This window comes from Monodon monoceros, unplaced genomic scaffold, assembly GCF_005190385.1.
Source record: "Monodon monoceros isolate NGI ecotype Baffin Bay Population unplaced genomic scaffold, NGI_Narwhal_1 Super_Scaffold_15, whole genome shotgun sequence".
In the NCBI taxonomy this organism is placed as follows: domain Eukaryota; kingdom Metazoa; phylum Chordata; class Mammalia; order Artiodactyla; family Monodontidae; genus Monodon; species Monodon monoceros.
Genome location: NW_021703771.1, coordinates 6,615,650 through 6,637,699, shown reverse-complemented (window position 1 = coordinate 6,637,699; position 22,050 = coordinate 6,615,650). Strand labels below are relative to the sequence as shown.

The following is a 22,050-nucleotide window of genomic DNA, read 5'->3' as shown; positions in this document are numbered from 1 at the left end:
CACAAAAGACATCACATTGCCAAAGCAATCTTGAGAAAGAATAACAAAGTTGGAGATATGACACTCTCAGACTTCAGAGTATATTACAAAGCTACAGTAATCAAAACAGTATGGTACGGGCACAAAAACAGACACATAGCTCAATGGAACCATAGATAGCTCAGAAATAAACCAATTATTGGTCAATTAAATTATGGCAAAGAAAGCAAGAATATACAGTGGAGAAAAGACAATCTCTTCAAAAAGTGGTGCTGGGAAAACTAAACAGCTACACATAAAACAATAAGTTAGAACATTTTCTCACACCATATACAAAAATAAACTCAAACTGAATTAGAGACCTAAAGGTAAAACCTGAAACCATAAAACTCCTAAAAGAAAAAATAGGCAGAACACTCTTTGACATAAATTGTAGCAATATATTTGGATCTGTTTTCTAAGGCAAAGGGACAAAAGCAAAAATAAACAAATGGGGCCTAACTAAACTTAAAAGCTTTTGCACAGCAAGGGAAACCTTTGACAAAATGAAAAGACAATCTGCTGAATAGGAGGAAATATTCGCAAATGATATGACTGATAAAGAATTAATATCAAAAACATATAAGCAGCTCATAAAACTCAATATTAAGAAAAACAACCTGATTTAAGAAATGGGCAGAAGACCTGAATAGACATTTTTCCAAAGAAGACATACAGATGGCCAAAAAGCACATGAAAAGATGCTCAACATCATTAATCATCAGGGAAATGCAAATCAAAACCACAATGAGGTATCATCTCACACCTGTTGGAATGGCTACCATCAAAAATTCTACAAATAACAAGTGTTGGAAAGGATGTGGCAAAAAAAGGAACCCTAGCGCACTATTGGTGGGAATGTAAATCGGTGCAGCCACTAGGGAAATCATTATGGAGGTTCCTCAAAAAACTAAAAATAGAGTTACCTAGTGATCCAGCAATCCCATGCCTGGTTATATATTCAAAGGAAATGAAAACAGTAATTCAAAAAGATATATGCACCCCAATGTTCTTAGCAGTATTATTTATAGTTGCCAAGATATGGAAACAACCTAAGTGTCCATCAATAGATGAATGGATAAAGAAGATGTCATATACATACACAATGGAATGCTACTCAGCCATAAGAAAGAATGAAATTCTGCCATTTGCAACAGTGTGGCTGGACCTAGAGGGTACTGTGCTTTATGAAATATGTCAGATGGGGAAAGACAAATATTGTATGTTATCACGTATATGTGGAATCTAAAAAATAAAACAAATGATTGAACATAACAATATATAACAGACACACAGATACAGAGAACAAACTAGTGGTTACCAGTGGGGGAAAGGGAAGGGGGGAGGAGATAGGGGAAAGGGAATTAAGAAGTGCAAACTACTGTGTATAGAATAAATAAGCAAGTAGGATACATTGTACAACACAGAAAAAATAGCCATTATTTTGTAATAACTTTAAATGGTATATAATCTATAAAAATATTGAATTACCATAATGTACACCTGAAACTAATATAATATTGTAAATCAACTACTTCAATTAAAAAAGTACATTTAAACAGTGTGAGGGTGTGTATGTGTGTGTGTGTGTGTGAGAGAGAGAGAGAGAGAGAGAGAGAGAGACAGAGAATTGTGAGCCGAGTAAAGCTAGGTTTAATGCAACCGGAGGACCTTTCTCCAATTGCATTATATAAGTATTTTCAGCCAAAAGACTTGCCCTTTTTGGAGAATGTTGCAAGAAGACAAAAACAGAAGCTTTGGAAGTATCTTAGTTGGATGGAGAATTGAACCAAAAGCCATTTATAATGATGTATAATGGAAATGCTAACTTGGGTTTCAAAGACTGGTTTGTTAGGCTAATATTCAAAAGGACCTCGTATGACTATATGAAGATACTAATGTTCTCAATAGCCCCTGACATTAGGTGTGCTGTTTTATTGGTAGAGATGACCCATGCCTTTGGAAAATGTGGTATAACTCAGTCACATGAACAGATGTTGATGTTCTTTAAAACATGCTTTAGGGGGCTTCCCTGGTGGCGCAGTGGTTGAGAGTCTGCCTGCCAATGCAGGGGACACAGGTTCGTGCCCCGGTCTGGGAAGATCCCACATGCCGCGGAGCGGCTGGGCCCGTGAGCCATGGCCGCTGAGCCTGCGTGTCCGGAGCCTGTGCTCCGCAACGGGAGAGGCCACAGCAGTGAGAGGACCGCGTATCGCAAAACAAACAAACAAAAAAACATGCTTTAGTCTCAATTTAATTTCCAAATATCAAAGACACATGCATCTACTATACATACAGTATCTCCTGGTGGTCCTCTGGGTCCCATAGGGCCTGCAGGTCCTTGCTGACCCTAAATAGAAGGTGATATGTACTTTAATTTGATAAAAATTAGATTGTACCTGAATATATGTAAAACATGGTGCAACCTTTATCTATAGAAAGATCGACCTTCCACCATCCAGGCTCCTCTATATAACACTGAAATGTGCTTTGGGCCTACAAAGATAGTTTCAAGATGTTGTCATTTAAATGAGTCTGTTCTCACCAGTAGGTGAGGCCTGGATAACTTGCCTTACCCACTGGTGGGGGCATATCACACGAATCTCTCCAGTACCTCCCAACAGCTGGTCTTCTTTGGGACGCTCCTGTAGAGTCCTGCATGGGCAACTCAAACACTTCTGGGCTGCATAATTTTGGTTTAGGAAATTGAATACTGAATCCTGTTCTCTTTGAGAATACAGCTCAGGGTCATAGATGTGGCTCACACTGTTTACTCTTAAAGCTTTTAGGATGCTATTGTGAATATGGTCTGAAAAGAGCTTAAAAATCCCACTGTGATCCATAAGGCACAGTCACCATGTATGTAATAAATGTGGCCAATGTGGGGATCGGGGAGATCACCATGGAAACATGATAAAGTCTCTGAGAACATTTGTGATGAAAATGAGTGGTCCATCAGAGTTCCTTGTTTTACATAGAAATGGCTATAACTTCAAAATAATATCCTCATTCATCTCAGTTATTTCTTATATACCTTTAGTCCTGAGCTTCCTATTACACCAGGGGGGCTAGGATCTCCAGGCTCGCCCTAAACACATGGGTGGGAAGGAAAGTGAAATGGTTACTTTAATGTTTCACAATCTCATTACATCGGAGATGCAAGAGAAGGGTGTCAGGGGATTACCTTTACTCCCTGTGATCCTGTTATTCCAGGTTCTCCCTGTAAATGAAAGAAGGACCATACCTGTAATGTTTAAATATGGATGGAGAAGAGCATCTCTAATGCTGCAATTCATCTACTTCCCCACTAGCTGACATAAAATAAAGGGGAAAATTATGGAAGACATGGTGAAGTCAAGGAGGGTTCATTCTAAAATATGATTTAAAATAATTATTGCTAATACATAAACAATAATTTCCTATTTTTCTTTCTTCTCTGTAACAGTTTTTTTCCCCAATGTCACTTTTGACACTTTAACCATCATGGTCCATCAGCGGTCACTGAGTTCCCTACTTAGCTGACATTGTTATAATTTGCTGCCAGTTCATCTTGTATCTCAAGAGAACTAAAACTGCAGATGAGGGCGAAGAAGAAAGAGTAAAGTTTAAGTTGATATGTCATGGAGATTCTACTTTCAGGTGTATGTATTTAATGGAACAAAAAAACACACAAAAATTAAGGTTACACAAAAGAGGACAATATTGGCTATAATGAGTTTGCTTTTCTTATTTTCTATGACTTACTATTGATCCTTTCTTGTTTGAGAAATCCAATTTGTATCATTAACAACATTTTTGAAAAAAATCTGTATCTTACATATTAATTTTGTATTTTAAATATCCTTAGTGTATACCCTTCATCACGTTCATGTCCAGTCACAAATAGTAATGGGTTAAAGAAAACATACACTACCCAAAGCCAATGTGGAAGTGTCATCACACGATAACACTTAACAAGGTTTAAAATTTCTCATTTATCAAAATAAAAGAGTCAAAATTCACAGAGGAAAAAGTAAAATGCTCAGGGAGCTGACCTTATCAAATGTATTAGACTCCAAAGTAAACATACTAGAAATCAGAGAGAAAGAAAATGAAGTAGAAAACCCAAGACAGTGATAAAACATCTACTTACTCTATCTCCCTTTTCACCTTTTGTAAAGGGTTCACCCTAGGAAAATGGGTGGAAAACAGAATCATTTTATAAACACTTTTAGGAATAATCTCTCCAAACCTGGATGGGCGTAAATCCTGCAGGCCAAACTCAGACTCCATTGCAAACATGCAGTGATCCAGAATGTCACATTGTCTGCCTATGCAGCTTAGAAGGACCATATGAAAATGAATTTAAAAACCGTTTCATATTTCCAAATGAACAGTAAGTTAATCATTTCAATGTTATTTTGAGACTCCTGAGTGGTTGACAAATTACAATGCAGTCCAAGGCCAAAGCTTCCTCTTGCATGGTTCAGATAGAAGATGGTCACACACATCCAATCAGAGGCAGAATGAATGTGAAGATGCCAGAGTGATCAGTGGAAGGATATTCATTTGAATTTTTCCAGTTACTTAAGTTGGTGCTTAAAAATACAGTTTAACTTAGTGTTTAAAAATGCAAAATCATTTTAAAAATACTTTACTAATTTTCATTTTTCTTTTAATGAAAATGGCTTGAAGCAGTTAATTACTGGGTGAATAACAGTACAAGTCTGTGGAACTGATACTAGTTCTTGTTGGGTCTAGGTATGAAGGTTCCGGGGAGAGACAGAAGCTTTGAAGGAATGCCCCTTATTAAGTAACACTGTCCCTGTTGTCACTGTGTTACTAACACCACAACCCACCCTTAACACACACACACACACACACACACACACACACACACACACACGGGGAGGCTTCCCCTTATTAACTTCTGTTCTTGAAGGTATGTATCATGATGTCATTTAACCTGCACTACAGGGCTGTGAGGGAGATATTGTCCCATTTCAGGAATGAGGAAAGAGACTCAGAAAGTTTCTGAGTAACTGAGTTACTTCCCCTAAAACAGCATTCACCCACTGTATGTTCCCTTGTTTATCTTGTCAATAAACTCTGTGAAGGTGGAGATATAATTCATCTTGACTATCATAGCATCTCTGGGGTACACTATTGGTGTCGAACAAAAGTTTATTAAATTAGGGAATTTAAAGTTTTACAGATATAACAGTAGTAGCTGACATGTATTGAATAAAGCACTTACACCTGTTTTAATCACTTTCTATACACTAACACAGTTACCCTCTTGTGTCAACAGGCTAGGTACGACGAGTACACTCCTTTACAGAGGGGGAATCTGAGGCCCAGAGAAATTAAGCCATTTCCTCAAGGTCACAGAATCAGTAAGAGGTCACTGATGATTTAAACCCAGGCAGCCTGACTTCAATCCCAGGCTTTGCTTGCTCAGTCTGTTTGATTTGATTTGAAATGTAATCGACTGATTATTTGAATGGAGTGAATTGACAATAAGATGGATACCACACATTTTTAGTAACTTAGTAATTTTAGTAATTTTCTTTTGCATCTGAAAGTCAAGGGTAAGTGTGAGAACCACTGTGGTAGGTACTGCTGCTCTCAAAGGTCCTCTTAGGGGCTTGACCTTCAGGTCACGATCAGGAGGGGTGTGGTTACTGAACAAGCCTCGTGTCCCGTGACCTGCGGACTGTGGGCCCCTGTCTTCTCCCTGACGTTTCCAAGTTCCCTGCAGTTATGTGAGGCCAGGCAGCTAGTTCTGACCATGAAATGTGTGCAGAAGTGATGCGTGCTGCTTGAAGGAGCCCATTCGTCATCCTCCAGTCCCGCTTCCCTGGCAGTGGTGGCTGAGAAGGTTGCACCTAGCAGACGGTGTAGCTCCCGGGTGCTAATCAGCCTGGTGACTGGTCACTGAGGGTCGTGTGCAGCAGGACACCCACTCCTCCCGACCACGCTGGGCAGGCAGCACGAGCAAGAGAAAACCTTTCTTGGGTTAAAACCATAGATATTTCAGGGCTAATTTGTTACTAGGCATAACCTACCTACTCTGACTAATATGACCCATATCTATCCAACATCATTACATCTCTTATTATTGGATAATTTCTATATATTAGATTAGGGCTTTATATTTTTGCTTTTCAGTCTTAATTCTAAAAATCAATTTGAGTTTTAAGATAGGAGACGAAGTTAATTAGATGTGAGCAATAGGCAACATTGCTTTTGTGACTGCTTGTTTCTGATTATAGCACATTGCTTATCTAGAACCTCTGTCAAGCCACACTGACTAAAGTAACTGCTTGTAAAAGAAAAAAGAACCAAAATCAGAAGCCTGGTGATCTAGAGACCTGATATTTTGTCCTAGTTCCAATGGCTACCATCTGGGACAAGTCGTTTACATTTTAGAGCCTCTTTTTCCTTATCTATAAAATCCTGGGGTTCAACCAGACGATATTTCAGCTCTGATGTCTAACCTGGTCATGTTCTAAATTTCCTATAACGGGGAACAAAGTGCCCTTTTAAGGTACCATTCAGGCTCCTAATTCAGATCTGGATGAAGACCATTGTTCTGTTCGGGCCTTCTGGTTATTATGCAAAGTTAAGTCCACATCCTGTTCTGTATTAAAGAGGTTGAGATCACAAAGAGCTAAACTGCTCTGCTAATAATGTGAAATTTGTGTTTTTTCCTGTGGGGGGGTGAGGAGAGAGGCAGGCAAAGATGTGTAAGGGGTGTGGGATAATTCAGGGATTCAGATGGAACTGACAAGGAGAAGAACTGAGAGGAAAAGAAGCTGGTTTCTCCTGGGTAAGGTAGATGGGGCGAAAGGTAGTCTCAGGGGGTTGGGTCTTGGTGGCAGGACGGAGAACCACAGGGAAAACCCTTAGGAACTGTGACATCCTTCAGCGCTTGCTACGCAAAGCACGGTCTAGGGACCCACAGCAGGAGCATGGCCTGGGACTTTGAGAAATACAGCCACTCAGGCTGAAAGCAGCTCTTTTGTCCCTTTCCTCTTTGCCCATTTCTGTTCCCTTCTAAACTTAAAAGAACCTAAATATAAAAATGAGATCACTAAGCAATTGAAACTAACTCCTGACTTGTGCTGTCCTGAATGCACCCCATGCCTTGTCTAACCTGTTGATTCTTTTCCTAGATGAAAAGAAGTAAGAATGAAGAATTAAGCAGTTAAAGTATGACTAACTCTCCTGCTGGCAGATCACGCGGGCAAGATAACATCTGAAGAAAGAGTCAGCCAGTCTGCATGCAATGGAGAAAGATGCAGAACCCAACCTCCTGCCTCAATGATTCACTGAGATTCTTCCCCCATTTTTCCCTCTAAAAACTGTCATTGCTGAGCAGAATCTTTGGAGTTGGTCTCTTGACACAAGTCCACCATCTTCTCAGATGGCTGGCTTTTCTGATTAAAGCATCTTTCCTTTCTACTGACATTTGCCTCTCGAATTATTGGCTTATGAGCCATCAGCAGCTGAACGTGGGTTTGGTAAAAAGCCCAAGCCAGACCCGCTGAACTAGCATTGGCATTTCAAAATGATCTTCAGGTTATTTAAGTTCACACTTAGTATGAGAAGCACTGCTCTAACCCATTCAGATTTCTCTATTCTGCTCTACAAGTCCCAGCTATCCCAGTAGAACTGTAGTAAATCTTAGGGACTGGTCTGTTATGGGTCACGTGGAAATTAGGAGAAGGTGAGTGTCAGTGTTCCAGCATGGAGGGGCGTCAGTGGGGACCCAGAGAGGTAGGTAAGAGGTGGGAGACGTGCCCACAAGTGTGGAGTATCAGGAGTGAGCGGGCAGATGGACGGGGCAGCAGACACCAGACTGGATTTGTGGGACACATGAGATTTCCCAGAGAGTCCCAGGAAGGGCTGTTACTGGCCTGGATGGAATACTAAGGGCAAGCATGATTCCTGAAGTAGGAGAACTTCGGAGTACATGAGTGACAGCACTGATTCTAAAGCTGCCTGAAAAATGACTGCCATTGCCAAAGATGCTTCATTTTTTAAAAAATTAATTAAATTATTTTTGGCTGCCATTGGGTCTTCGTTGCTGCACACGGGCTTTCTCTAGTTGTGGCGAGCAGGGGCTACTCTTCGTTGTGGTGTGGGGGCTTCTCATTGCAGTGGCCTCTCTTATTGAGGGGCACGGGCTCTAGGCACGCAGGCTCAGTAGTTGTGGCACGTGGGCTTCAGTAGTTGTGGCTCACGGGCTCTAGAGCGCAGGCTCAGTAGTTGTGGCACATGGGCTTAGTTGCTCCACAGCATGTGGGATCTTCCTGGACCAGGGCTCGAACCCATGTCCCTTGCATTGGCAGGTGGATTCTTTTTTTTTTTTGCGTTATGCGGACCTCTCACTGTTGTGGCCTCTCCCGCTGCGGAGCACAGGCTCCGGACGCGCAGGCTCAGCGGCCATGGCTCACGGGCCCGGCCTCCCCGCGGCACGTGGGATCCTCCCGGACCGGGGCACGAACCCGTGTCCCCTGCATCGGCAGGCGGACTCCCAACCACTGCACCACCAGGGAAGCCCCAACAGGTGGATTCTTAACCACTGTGCCACGAGGGAAGCCCAAAGATGCTTTTATTATTCATTTGAGCTATTATGCTTAGTTATAGCATGGCAGCTTAGTGATTTTTTTTTTTTTTTTTGCCACACGCGGGCCTCTCACTGTTGTGGTCTTTCCCGTTGGGGAGCACAGGCTCCGGACGCGCAGGCTCAGCGGCCATGGCTCATGCGCCCAGCCGCTCCGCGGCATGTGGGATCTTCCCGGACCGGGGCACTGCATCGGCAGGCGGACTCTCAACCACTGCGCCACCAGGGAAGCCCAGCTTAGTGATTTTTAAACCCTGGGTTCTGGAATCTGCCTTCCTAGGAGTAATTCATGGTTTCAATACTTCCTAGCTGTGTGAACTTACAGAAGTTACTTAACCTCTCTGTGCCTCAGTTTCCTCATCTGAAGGATGGGGGTGATTTTTTAAAAAATGAACTAAGTGAGGTAATACATGTAAAAAACTTAGTACCTTGACTAGAGTACATGCTCAAATATCTGATCTATTGTTCCCTATGGCAGGGGCAACCAAGGTGCATGGAATTGGGCTGATTAAGAAATATATTTTTAATTCTATCTTTTGGATATTCTTCCTCTGCTCTCAAAGCTAAAATACTTACAGATTCTCCTTTTTCACCTTTAGGGCCAATAGAGCCTGGAAATCCTGGTGGTCCAATTTCACCCTTTCAAGAAAAAGCAGAAGAAAGTTTTTGCAGGAGGCCAGGTGAGTCCTGTTGTGACTGTCAGGGTCAGAGCATTGCCTGTGCCCTTTCTAACCAGGGAAGTTATCTCTTATCCCCCAAGAGGCAATGTGAAGTTCTGAATCCAGTTAGGCTATTTGCATAATAATGTTTGTCAGTGTGCCACGATGACTTTGGGTCTTTTAGAAATCCATAATATTCATTAGGATCTTTAAAATGAATGTGAAACAAAAGTCAATTATTTTTCAAGGAAAGAACATTTAGAGGGAAAAAATTATAATTCCGCTCTGCTGTATGTTGTTTTTGCAAAAAAAAAAAAAAAAGAATTTTTGTGGTTTTAAAGACGTGAGATAATTTAACTGACACAATAATCCAGACCCATTTTATTTCAGACACTTCTTTCTTTTTTCAGGTTGGGGGAGGTGGAGGCGTGAGGAGTCACAGGAAGAAAAACACATCTCTCCACTGTTTCCAGCACTTATATCACCACTTAAGTGTTCGGCTGTGGACAGAGAAGGCATTCTTGTTGATGTGGGGACAGTAGCAACTTAGAAATGCCTAAGAGGTTCTGGTCAAAAATCTTGAGAAGGGATTTGTATGTGACATATAAAGGGAATTTTGAGAAAATAAAATTTTAGAAATAATACTTGTGGCAAGGAAACATATCATTAATTAGACTTCAGGGATGTCCCAGCATTGTGCTTCCATTTAAGTGTTAACCAACATTCCCGAAAACCAGACAGTTGTTAAATTAAATGCAGCCACTAGAAGTTACGTAATGTTAGTTATTTTCCAATCTCAGGAGCATTTTTGCAAAACAATGTTCACCATTGCACTTCCAAGTATGTGCCTTTTTTGCCCATCTTGTCTTTTTTTTTATTTTGAAAAAAATACAAAACACATAAAGTTGAATATGTCAAACCTCCATGGACCACACACCCAAGATGGAAGAAAGAAAAAAATTTATAACCGAAGAAGTTTCAAATTCTCTCTCTCTTCCTGTCCCAGAGAGAGCCACTGTCATGAATTTAGTACTTATGTTTTCAGTCTATATTTTTGCACTTTTACTGCATATGTGGAACCATAAATAATATGTTATTTTGGATATTTAAAACAAATTCTATAGAAGCCATTGTTTGATCTTGTATATAATATTTTGTGACTTTTTTCCCTACTCAATGTGGTTTTTAATATCCATCCTCTATTAATAGATATATTTAGATCTAGCTCATTCATTGAACCCTCAGATAGCGTTCTATTGTGTTAATGTATCGGGGTTCGTCAAAGCCCTACTGATGGGTATTTGGTTGCCTCTAGCTTTTCTCTATTATAAACAAGGCTGCAATGAACATCTTTATACCTGCCCCTTGTGTGGATATGTTTATGTGTTTATTTTTTTATTTCTAATTTTTTTTGCGGTACGCGGGCCTCTCACTGTTGCGGCCTCTCCCGTTGCGGAGCACAGGCTCCGGACACGTAGGCTCAGCGGCCATGGCTCATGGGGCCCAGCCGCTCCGTGGCATGTGGGATCTTCCTGGACTGGGGCACGAACCCGTGTCCCCTGCCTCGGCAGGCGGACTCTCAATCACTGCGCCACCAGGGAAACCCTGGTGTGTTTATTTTGAATCCTCAAACAACAATCTACCCAAAGTATTTCAATTACTAGTTTATTACAGCCTTAAAACATTGTTTTATTTCTACATTTCTATCGTAATCAGTATCTTGTGATTTTAGACTAGAGGAAGAGGGAGGCTGTCATATATAATGGACAGACAAAGCCATGTTTTTATTAAGGTGGTGTCTAGATTTGTGGAATATATTTTGGAAATGTAATCTTGATTTTATTAATACAAGTATTTTCCTTTATAGCGTACCACCCAAACATATAATGTACCATCAGTTTTGCGCTTACCATACTGTAGGAGAAGCCATTTTTTTCTACAGATATTGAATTCTAACCATAGTACAAAGAGGAAGAAATTGGTGGAGACATTTAAGGGGCTGATTGCTGTTGGTTTGAAAGAATAAATAAACAATTGGCCTCATACAAGTGTTAGGCTGTACAGAGTGACCTTCCTATTACCCATTTGATGGGTGCTAAAAGCCCCAGTGCATTGGTGTGATAGAAAAACTTATGCCTAGTAAGTTGCATAAAGTAAATGTAGAAATCAAGGAAAGGGTCTAGAAATTACTATAAAAGTCACATCTGCTCAATACCAAAGGTAAGGGGAGGGGAATATACTTGGAGGAAGAGTAACTATGTTCACAGCTGCTAAGTATTTGAAGCAATGTATACAGGTCTCCATTGAAATGCAGAGCAAGGACCCAACAGAGGCCTTGGTCCATCTCTGATTGGTACGAAGGGGTGTCTGGGCTTGGAGGAAATCTAAGGGCTCTGTTCCCTTATATAAAACTCTACAAACAAAAGCATTTCACACCTGAAGCACAGACACGTATGCTGTTTTTCATAGTTAGAATGGGTGTTCAGTGAGTTATCACTGTGGCTATGAGCTGAAAGACAAGTGATGAGTTTACTTAGCTTCAGGAAAGGCTGTCATTTAATTTGACACCTTGGACGCTATTTGAAAGGTCTGGTGGTGTTGAGCCTCCATCTTTTCCCTCTGACAACTGCCCTAAAAGACACCGCTAATTCCTCAGGAGTCCTTAGATATTCTGTCACCTATTCTACCGTCTCTATAAAGGAGCAGTTCTCCCCAACTTATCTGCAAACACAGCATCATCCCCTCACCAGATCCCATCAGTCTCAGGTCGTCAGACTGGTTACTTGGATATCATGGTCTCCATCGCCATTTACCATTAAAAGCCGGTAGTGTTCCTTGGTGTTTCTTCCTGTATCCCAGTGCTCTTGATACAGGACTTGGCTGCTAACCTAGGAGTGATTTGTGTGTTCATCCTACTGCTGTTTGCATCTGTTCTGGTGCTTCACTGGAAGGCTGGGTTCCGAATGGTAGGCTGGTTTTGTGATTCTACTCTGCCAGCCGGTGCATCGAGAAGTGATGTGTGATTCAGCAATAAGTCGCTTATGGGTTGAAATTGTACTTCTGGTTCAATCTTTTATTCTACAAGATGAATTGAGCCTCAACATTATGGTGAGAGAAGCAAAGATGATCAAGACCGGGTGTTAAGGATGGTAACAACTAACTATTAATATCAAACAGAGATAAATGATACCTTATGAGAATGAAGAAAGTTTGGAGTGGATGGATAGGAAGGAGTGAAGCATTAGTGAGGGCTTCATATGTGCCAGGTATTGTGGTTCGGGCAAGTTCATCTCATCTCATTTGATTTCAATCCTGCCATCAATTCTCTGTGTAGACGTCCATTTCACAAATGAGGAAACTGACGCTCAGAGAAATAAAGTGTCTTTCCCAAGGAGACAGAGTTGCTAATGGCACAATCAACTTTTGATGCCAAAGCAGGATCTTTTTAGCACTCAATGGTTCTCCACTCTGGCTGCCAGGTAGAATCACCTCAAGCCCTCTTAAATAATAGCAATATGGACCACCCCCCACTCTGCTGCCACCCCAGATCAACCATATACATGGGCTCTGCCCCACATCAGAGTCTCTGGAGATGGAACCTGAGTACTGGTACTTTCTAAAAGCCCTCAGGGGGTTCCAACGTGCAATTGGAGTTCTGAACCACCAGAGTCCACCACAGGTTCAAGCAAAGATCTGAAAGAGCAGCTTGAAGGAGCTTTAAATTGTCACTACAGTGACCCAGGAGCAGCATTATAATTTTAAGAACAAAAGTATAGATTCAGCCCAGGTACTAAGTGAGTGTGTTTAGGTAGAGGTGATTCTACTCTTCTAGCAAATGTGGTGCTTATGTTTTTGAGTTTATCATATGCATTATTTACTGGCAGAGTCTTTCTCCTTTTAATTAGAATTCTTACAAATCATTTCATATGGGCATTTATATCAGGTACTCTGTAGACTCTTCTGGGCTATTTCTTTGGGCAGGAAGAGGCAACAGTCATGCCACTGGCTTTTTCTAATTCCACTTAAGATTCTGAAGCAATTAGAAAAGATTTTGAGCCATAAAAAGGGTCCTTAGAGTTTGAAATACACCTGTTTGACAGAATCAAATTTCTCATCATTGAGGTCTTAAGAATTCCTAAGTAACATATGTTTCCTAATGAACATAGCAAAACCAGGGCCAGCTGTTTTGTTTCAAGAAATGAATCATCATTTAAATACTTTAAAAGTGCCACAACTCTCTTTGCTCAGCTGTCCTAAGTGACAAGCTTTGTGGCTTTCTTTTTTTTTCTCCTTAGTCTGCATGTGTCCAGCAGTAATTGCTTAAAATATAATGTGCTCCTTATGGTGGTGTAGGAATTCTGCAAGCTATTTGGTTACAGGAAATAATGCTAATGTACTAGCAGTACAATCCAAGACACATAAATGACCTTATTGCTGTATAATCAATTTCTGGGATGCCTTTTTAAGAATGTCAAGGTTTTATTTGTTTACTTATTTGCAGGAAATTTCATTTTCAATGGTCAGTCTATAAGAAGCCCCTACTTTCTGTTGAGACTACCTTTTAGCAGTTTTTTCTGGTTACGGAGGTACGATCTTGTGAATAGATTGGCTGCACTGATTTATAAGGCACAGAAGTCATATTTTCTTGGATTCATGTCGAAATACCCTGCCCTCAATCATGAGAATTTTTACTGGGTGAATGAATGAAGAGAGAACCCCCAGGCCATGTTCCTGCAGAGTATTTCCAACCCACTTGCCTCTGTCTGTGGCTATAACGTGCATTTTCCCCCCCTTTTTTAATTGAAGTATAGTTGATTTACAACGTTGTGTTAGTTTCAGGTGTACAGCAAAATGATTCCATTTTACATACATATATATCTATTTTTTCCGATTCTTTTCCTTTATAGGTTATTACCAAACATTGAGTATCGTTCCTGCATTTTTTTTTCTTGACAATGGCACGTTCCCACTGAATCCAAGGTCATCCCAACTGCAGGATCGAACAGGAGTGAAACATCTTTTTGACCAGGCAAGGGCATCTGTCATCTTCACAGCTAATATAATTAAACCCGTGAACGATGATGAGAAGGCAGTGCGAATTCGTCAGTATTTTAACTGTAAAGCTATTTTGAAATAATTATTTGGTTAAACCGAGACTGTACATGATAAAACCCCACCCCAAAATGCTCCCATGATAGTTTATGTTTGGACGCTTAAGAAAACACAAAGACAGTGAGCCTCAGGCATCGTGTCAAAGGGCCTTTCAGATGGTTTTTGCCGTCTACATGGATCCATGAAACATCTAATTAAAAACCGAAACCTGTGTCCTAATTTCATTTACCTGTGACAGCTATTTCCCCTCGATGTGGATGTGTTTGTTCCCTTCCCGTAGTCAGCTACTCAGGGCCTTCTCTTGGAGGCCAGGGAGGCTCGTGCCCACTGCAGGCTGACTTGGAGCCCACGGGGCAGCGGGACTGCCCTGATGTGTGAATGGGTGTGAGTTGGTGTAAGATGTTTTTACTCAAATTTACTTCGCAAATTTGATTACCTTCTCTCCTTTTGGGCCACCAGCTCCATGCTCACCAAGGTTTCCCTAGGTAAACATAAAACAAATAAAAAGACAAAAATCCATTTATTTTTAATACATTCAGTCCCTAATTAAGCATAGAAATAGTGAGATAACAGCACAGTAACAGCTTTTTATAGATAACATTTTAATCCCGTTTGCCTCTCTCACGTTCTGTCAAATATTCCTGAAAAGCTCTAACTATTGAGACCCTGCCTATCCTTGCTGTGACATCCCCCCAGGAGGTGATGCTGGAGAAATACACGTCTCCAGGGGTGAATTAGCAATACTTCAAATTAACGCCCGGCAGCCTCACTCGGTGCCCATCCACTCCACGGATAGGACTGTCTAAGGCTAGCAGTGATATCCTTGCTGCTCAGTGTAATGGACATTCCTTTCACTGCCCTCTTGGCTGCACTTGGCATGTCGTGACTTGTATCCCACACATTCTCCTGCTTCCTCCTGTCTCTCTGACCTCTCCTCCCACACCATCTCCTAACTGCTCAAGGTTGGACCTCCTCAGGACTGGGTCCAGCTCTCTTGTTGTGACTCAACATTTGGTCCCAGATACTCTTATCTGCCCCGCAGTTTAGGCATCATCTACACCAAGAAAGACAAATTTGTAAACCCAGCACACGTCTCCCTTCTGGGTTTTGACCCCTATATCTAATTTTCTACTTGACCTATCACTCGTAAATTCTAGAAGAGATTTATATTTGACAAGTTCAAAACTGAATTAAAAAATACAACAAATACAGGCGATATAAGTGAGAAAGATGAGAATATCACATTGTTAACATTTGTTAGTCCAGAAGGGGGAGAATGATAATTAACTTCTTCCTAATATATCTCTGCGGTTTGACTTGTTAAAATGAGTGGTAATTTCATTGTATAATTGAAAAAAAATCAAGGAAAGAAAGTCTGAATTCATCCTCTCCCATCTGTAGAGCTCTTTCTTCTTCCATCTGGGTGTCATCGTTAACTCTGGCCTCCTCTGTTCCTTGAGGACAATGTCATCCGGTCTGGTTGCCTCTGTCCCCACATCTCTTCTCTCCATTCTACTCGCCTTCACTGGGAAGGCCACCGTCACATCTCTCCAGGATCATTGCAATGGCTCCCTCATTGGCCCTATAATCCGCTCTTCCCCCCTCCCCACCATACGTTCTCTATAGAAGGTCGGAGAGTGATCTTCAAATGACATTCTGACCTCCTTCCTTCAAAACCTTAGCAGAGTCGTATTAAGGTCTCCTCTCAGCTCTTCAAATGGACCGAGATCCTTCCCGTCCCTCCCTGTAGTTCCCCACCCTGTCCTCACTTCTTTGTCTGGTTAGCAACCTCTCAACCCTCAGGGCTCAACTATTGAGATAAAACTCTTCCTGTGGGTCTCCAGACAGGTTCCGCTCATAGGTTCCCATTGGTCATGGTGTTTCTCCTTCATAATACTAACATTGAAAATGTTGTGTTTGTTTAAAAATATTTGCACCTCTTGCATTGGCATGTAAGGTCCATGATGGCCTGGAACTGAATGGCCGCCCCATGTCTAGTGTCCTACCTAACGTATAGGAAGCACTCAACAAGTATTTGTTGAATAAATATGCCAGTGATTCTGACTTACATGTTTTTTTCCCATTAACGTCTTTTTAAATTAAAAATACATATGTTGGTAGAGAAAATTCAAAGTACAGAAATGTTTAAACAACAAAAATACACAGAGGCACTGGTTCAGATCACTGTTGCTACAGTTTAATATTTTAAATGTGCCTCCATGTTACTCATGCTACTCCAATTAAAAATAAATAGTTTATAACTGCTGTTATTACTGGTCTTGTGATATTCTCTCATTTTTCCTACTTAACTTTGATCCGAGATGTCTAAATTGAAAATAAAAATGGTCGTCTCAAAATCCCAAGCTATAAATTATTACAGGGACATATTTGAAAATGAGGTATAGCACTCCAAGACTGCTCATTGCAAGAATGAGCAGTTAGAAAATGGTAGGTTGTTTGAATGCAATCTGCACAGAAACACAGAAACTCTAGGAATTTCCTGAAAATACTACCACCTGGGCCTGGAGCCAATGACTATGTACAACCCATCAGAGTCTCTGCCTAGCTCTGCTTACGCTGTGACGTGTGAGGAAGGCGGAACATGCTTTGGTCTAAGACACAAGTTGTCCAGAGGTGGTCTTTGGATTGGGAGGCCCCATGCTCTTGGCTTGCAGAGCAGAAGAGCACCCAAAGTACATTTGCTGAGAGCATCTCACAGTGTAGCACCTTGGTTTAGATTCCCCTCCTCCTCTGAACCCCAGCAACCTAAAGGGCATCAGAGATGCTTCAGGGATGAAGAAATGCCTCTGCAGCACCAAGTCATATTATTCTATCCATAGGCTGTATTGTTCTAAAATCCTGATTTTTCTGGAGGCTTTCCTATGCAGAGAAACAACATGGTATTTACTGCCTAGCAGAGTGCCATATGTTTGCTTCACTCCATAGCTAGGTCAAGAAACTCATCTAATCAAGGACCCACAGTGGCCTCTGTAGGTGTTCTCCACTCTTGGGCTAACAGTACTCAAGGCAGAGGCAAACTGGAACTTCAGCTGCATTGATTTGTTGGCATGTGAGATTCTCCTCTCCGCTCTCTCCAAGTTAATTGTACCAGATAATTACTTGGCTCTACAGAAATAATGAGACATCGTCCTTGTGTTTCTGGAACCCACGGTTCTGCCTCAGATGTTATTCTAATTTTACCAGGTCATTTTGTGCCTTGCTGCCATGTTATCTGAATGGTTCTCATAAACCTTTTGAGTAGCTATAATAGCTGTACCCTCTTGAGTGTGTTTGTTGAAGAGTTTCTATGGTGCAGCGGAGAAGGTTGTTGTGTGTGCCACTCAGCCTGCACATTTCAGGAATTCTGGGGAGACCAAGGTGGCAGAGTAGGAGGAGGCTGAGCTCACCTCCCCCCACGAACACACTGGTAACACACCCACATGTGGAGCAACTCTCACTGAAAACAAACTGGAGACTGACACAGAGACTCTTATACAATCAAGACCGTAAGAAGGATCCACACAAAATCTGGTAGGAAGGGAAGAGAAGCGATCAGGTTGGGACTTGCGCCCATAGTGGGGGACACAGAAGAGAAGGGGGATTACACGGCCTCAGAGGTCCTCCCTGGGAAGCAAGTGGTTTGAACCACATTTTGGGTGCTCCAGCCCTGGGGTCTGACGTCAGGAGGATGAGTCCCCTTAGCTGGTTTGCAGACCAGTGGCCCTGACAGCGGGGCTGTAAGAAACCTCGAGTCTGCTTGTGAAGCGTGTGCGCACACTCGCTTACTCCCAAAACAAGGCGGAGGGAGCAGATGAAAGCTACCCAGGACTCTGGCTGGTTACCTGTGGCCATGCCTGCAGGTTCCCCAGCCCAAGTTGAGCACCTGGACCAGCCCACTGGCTCTGTGGTGCAGCTCCACACTACAGCAAGGACTGCCATGGCCAAGGGGGGTGCGCGGTTGTGGGGCAATGGAGCTGCCTTAGACCTGGAACAGCATCTGAGTGGGGGGACAGTGGCCATTGCTGTCACCCCTGGAGGCAGCAGAGTGGGGGCCTCCCAGAACTCTAACGGTGCCAGGAACACCACAGCCTGCACCTTGACCCACACTGAGCAACCACTCCAGACCCTCTTGTTCCAACACTGCTCCCCTCTGGGGCAAGGGTGGTGGTGATGGGAGAGGGGGAAGCACACTCTTGGAGGGAACAGCGCCATCTCAGACCTGACCCTCGCGGCTTCTGCTCCAGCAGCCAGGAAACTGCCCCCACTCCCCAGTGGGGCGGTGAGGGTCACTAAGCAGAGGAGAAGCCCTGAATCACACCTGGCTCCAGCTCTAGCACCTCCATCTCCAGCCCCACTTCCTACCAAGGTAAGAGCGGCCAGCACACCCTGGAAGAAGACGTGCCTCAGGCTCAGGTCGGATCCAGCTCTCCCCGCAAAGCCACTGGGCACATGCAGACTGTAGAAGGAAGCTCCCACAAAAGGACACCCCTTCAAGACCATATAGGTAACTGGTTCACCTAACAGAGAAAGTTAGCAAAATGAGAAGACAGAGGAATTTGGTTCAAATGAAACAAAAGAAAACCCCTGAAAAGACAAGTAATTAAATAGAAATAAGTAATTTATCAGATAAAGAGTTCAAAGCATTAGTAATAAGAATAATAACTGAATTAGAGAAAAGAATAGATGAACACAGTGAGAATTTTAACAAGGAACTAGAAAATATAAAAAAGAATGAGTCAGAACTGAAAAATACAATAAATGAGTAATAAAGAAACACACTAGAAAGAATGAACAGCAGACCAGGTGATACAGAAGAACATATAAGTAATCTGGAAGATAGACTATGAAAATCATCCAATCAAGCAGCAAAAAGAAAAATAAATTCTAAAAAGTGAGAACAGTTTAAGGGACCTCTGAGACAACGTTAAGCATACCAACATTCATATTATAGAGAACACAGAAGAAGAGAGAGAGAAAGTAGTAAAAAAATGTATTTGATGAAATTATGGCTGAAAAATTCCCAAACCTGAAGAAGGAAAAAATATCCAGATACAGGAAGCATAGAGGGTCCCAAACAGGATGAACTCAAATAGACACACACCAAGACATATCATAATTAAAATGGCAAAAGTTAAAGAGAGAATTCTAAAGGTAGCAAGAGAAAAACAAAGAATCATATACAAGGCAACCCCCATAAGGCTATCAACTGATTTTACTGCAGAAACTTTGCAGGCCAAAAGGGAAAGTGCTGAAAGTGAAAAACCTATAATCTAGAATAATCTACCCAGCAAGGTTATTATTTAGAATTGAAGGAGAGATAAAGAACTTCTCAGACAAGAAAAAACTAAAAATGTTCATCAATACTAAACTTACCCTAAAAGAAATGTTAAAGGGTCATCTCTAGGTGGAAAAGAAAAGGCTACAGTAAGAAGGAAGAATCTACAGGAAAGGAAAAATCCCACCAGTAAAGGTAAATATATAGTAATGGCTGTGAATCAACAACTTAAATAAGCTAGTACAAAGATTAAAAGAAAAGAATTGTAAAATCAACTACAATAAACAGTGAAGGGATCAACATGAAGATGGAAAATATGACCTTAAAAACACAAAATGTGGGGGGAGAATAAAAAATGTAGGTCTTTTAGAATGTGACTGAACTTAAACGACTATCAGTTTAAAACAAGTAGAAATAGTTATAGGTCATTACATATATGTAACAACAAATCAAAAACCTAAAACAGATACACAAAAAACTAGAGAGAAAGGAACACAAGCATACCACTAAAGAAAATCATCAAACCACAAGGGAAGAAACTACAATAACAAAAGAACAGAGAAGAATTACAAAAACAACCAGAAAACAAGTAACAAAACAGCAGTAAGTACATACCTGTTAGTTCACTTTAAATGTCAATGGACTAAATGTTCCAGTAAGAAGAAATAGGGTGGCTGATTGGATAAACAAAACAAGACCCATCTATATGATGCTTACAAGAGACTCACTTCAAACTGAAAGTGAGGGGGTGGAAAAAGATATTTCATGCAAATAGAAGTGACAAGAAAGTGGGGGTAGCAGTACTCATACTAGACAAAATAGACTTTAAAACAAAAGACAAAGAAGGGCATTATATAATGATGAATGGATCAATGCAAGAAGAGGATACTATACTCGTTAACATATATGCACACAATACAGAAGCACCTAAATATATAAAGCAAATATTAACAGATAGGAAGGGAGAAATTGACAGTACAGTAAGTCCCCTACATATGAACGAGTTCTGTTCCAAGAGCATATTGGTAAATCCAGTTTGTTCGTAAGTCCAACAAAGTTAGCCTAGGTACCCAACTAGCACAATCGGCTATATACCGCTGCTTTTACATTTGCTTCCGGACATGCTGGGCTTGAAATAAAGATACTGTACTATTGTACCCTATGCAATACTGAACAGTAAAGTACACAAAAGCTCAACCACTCATAGAGGATGCATGCACATGACAACGTATGCCAGACAAGTGAACTAATTTACCTGATCGGACATGTGAAGGCACGTTTGCATCTTTGAAAGTGCACAACTTGAAGGTTCGTATGTAGGGGACTTGCTGTACAATAATAGTAGGGGACTTTAACACCCCACTTACTTCAATGGACAGATCATACAGAAAGGAAATCAATAAGGAAACAGTAGTCTTAAATGACACACTAGACTAGGTGGACTTAATAGCTATCTATAAGACATTCCACCCAAAAAGAGCAAAAGAAACATTCTTTTCAAGTGCACATGGAATGTTCTTTGGGATAGATTACATGCTAGGCTACAAAACAAGTCTGAATAAATTTAACAGGTTAGAAAAGATATCAAGCATTTATTCCAACCACAATGGTATGAGACCATTACAATCAATCAATTACAGGAAGAAAAATGGGAAAAACACACACACGTGGAGACTAAACAACATGCTACTAAAAAAATCTATGGATCAATGCTGAAATCACAGAGGAAATCAGAAAATTCCTTGAGGCAAAAAAATAAATAAAATAAGAACACAACTTTCCAAAATCTATAGGATGTAGTAAAAGCAGTCCTAAGAGGGAAGTTCATAGTGATACAGGCCTACCTCAAGAAACAAACAAACAAAAAACTTTCAAATAAAAAACCTAACTTCTCATCTAAAGGAAAAATAAAAAGAGAAACAGCAGAAGAGAGGAAATAATAAATATCATAGAGGAAATAAATAAAATAGAGACAAAAAGAAAAGATCAATGAAACCAAGAGCTGGTTGTTTTAAAAGATAAACAAAGTTGATAAGCCTTTAGTGAGGCTCATCAAGAAAAAAAGACAGAGGACCCAGATAAAATAAGAAATGAAAGAGGAGAAATAAAAACTGATACCACAGAGATTCAAAATATTTTAAGATAATACTACAGTTATAGGCCAACAAATTGGACAGCCTAGAAGAGACGGACAAATTTCTAGTAAAATACAATCTTCCAAGGCTGAATAAGGAAGAAATAGACTAGCTGAACAGATCAATCACTAGTAGCAAAATTGAATTTGTAATTTTAAAAAAAAGCTCCAAGCAAACAAAAGTCCAGGACCAGACAGATTCACAGAGGAATTCTACCAAACATATTAAGAAGAGCTAATA

General features: G+C 41.0%; 1 protein-coding gene across 1 annotated transcript in view; it reads right to left on the bottom strand.

Annotated features, from left to right (window-relative positions):
- COL19A1 (collagen type XIX alpha 1 chain) overlaps positions 1–22,050 on the bottom strand; it is a 362,938-nt gene that overhangs the window by 60,672 nt on the left and 280,216 nt on the right. The window contains exons 18-23 of the mRNA XM_029223905.1: positions 14,837–14,881; positions 9,206–9,268; positions 4,151–4,186; positions 3,203–3,238; positions 3,053–3,106; positions 2,315–2,368 (exon numbers count right to left, since the gene is read on the bottom strand). Coding sequence (XP_029079738.1) covers positions 2,315–2,368; positions 3,053–3,106; positions 3,203–3,238; positions 4,151–4,186; positions 9,206–9,268; positions 14,837–14,881 — 288 coding nt within the window. The remainder of the gene's footprint in view (positions 1–2,314; positions 2,369–3,052; positions 3,107–3,202; positions 3,239–4,150; positions 4,187–9,205; positions 9,269–14,836; positions 14,882–22,050) is intronic.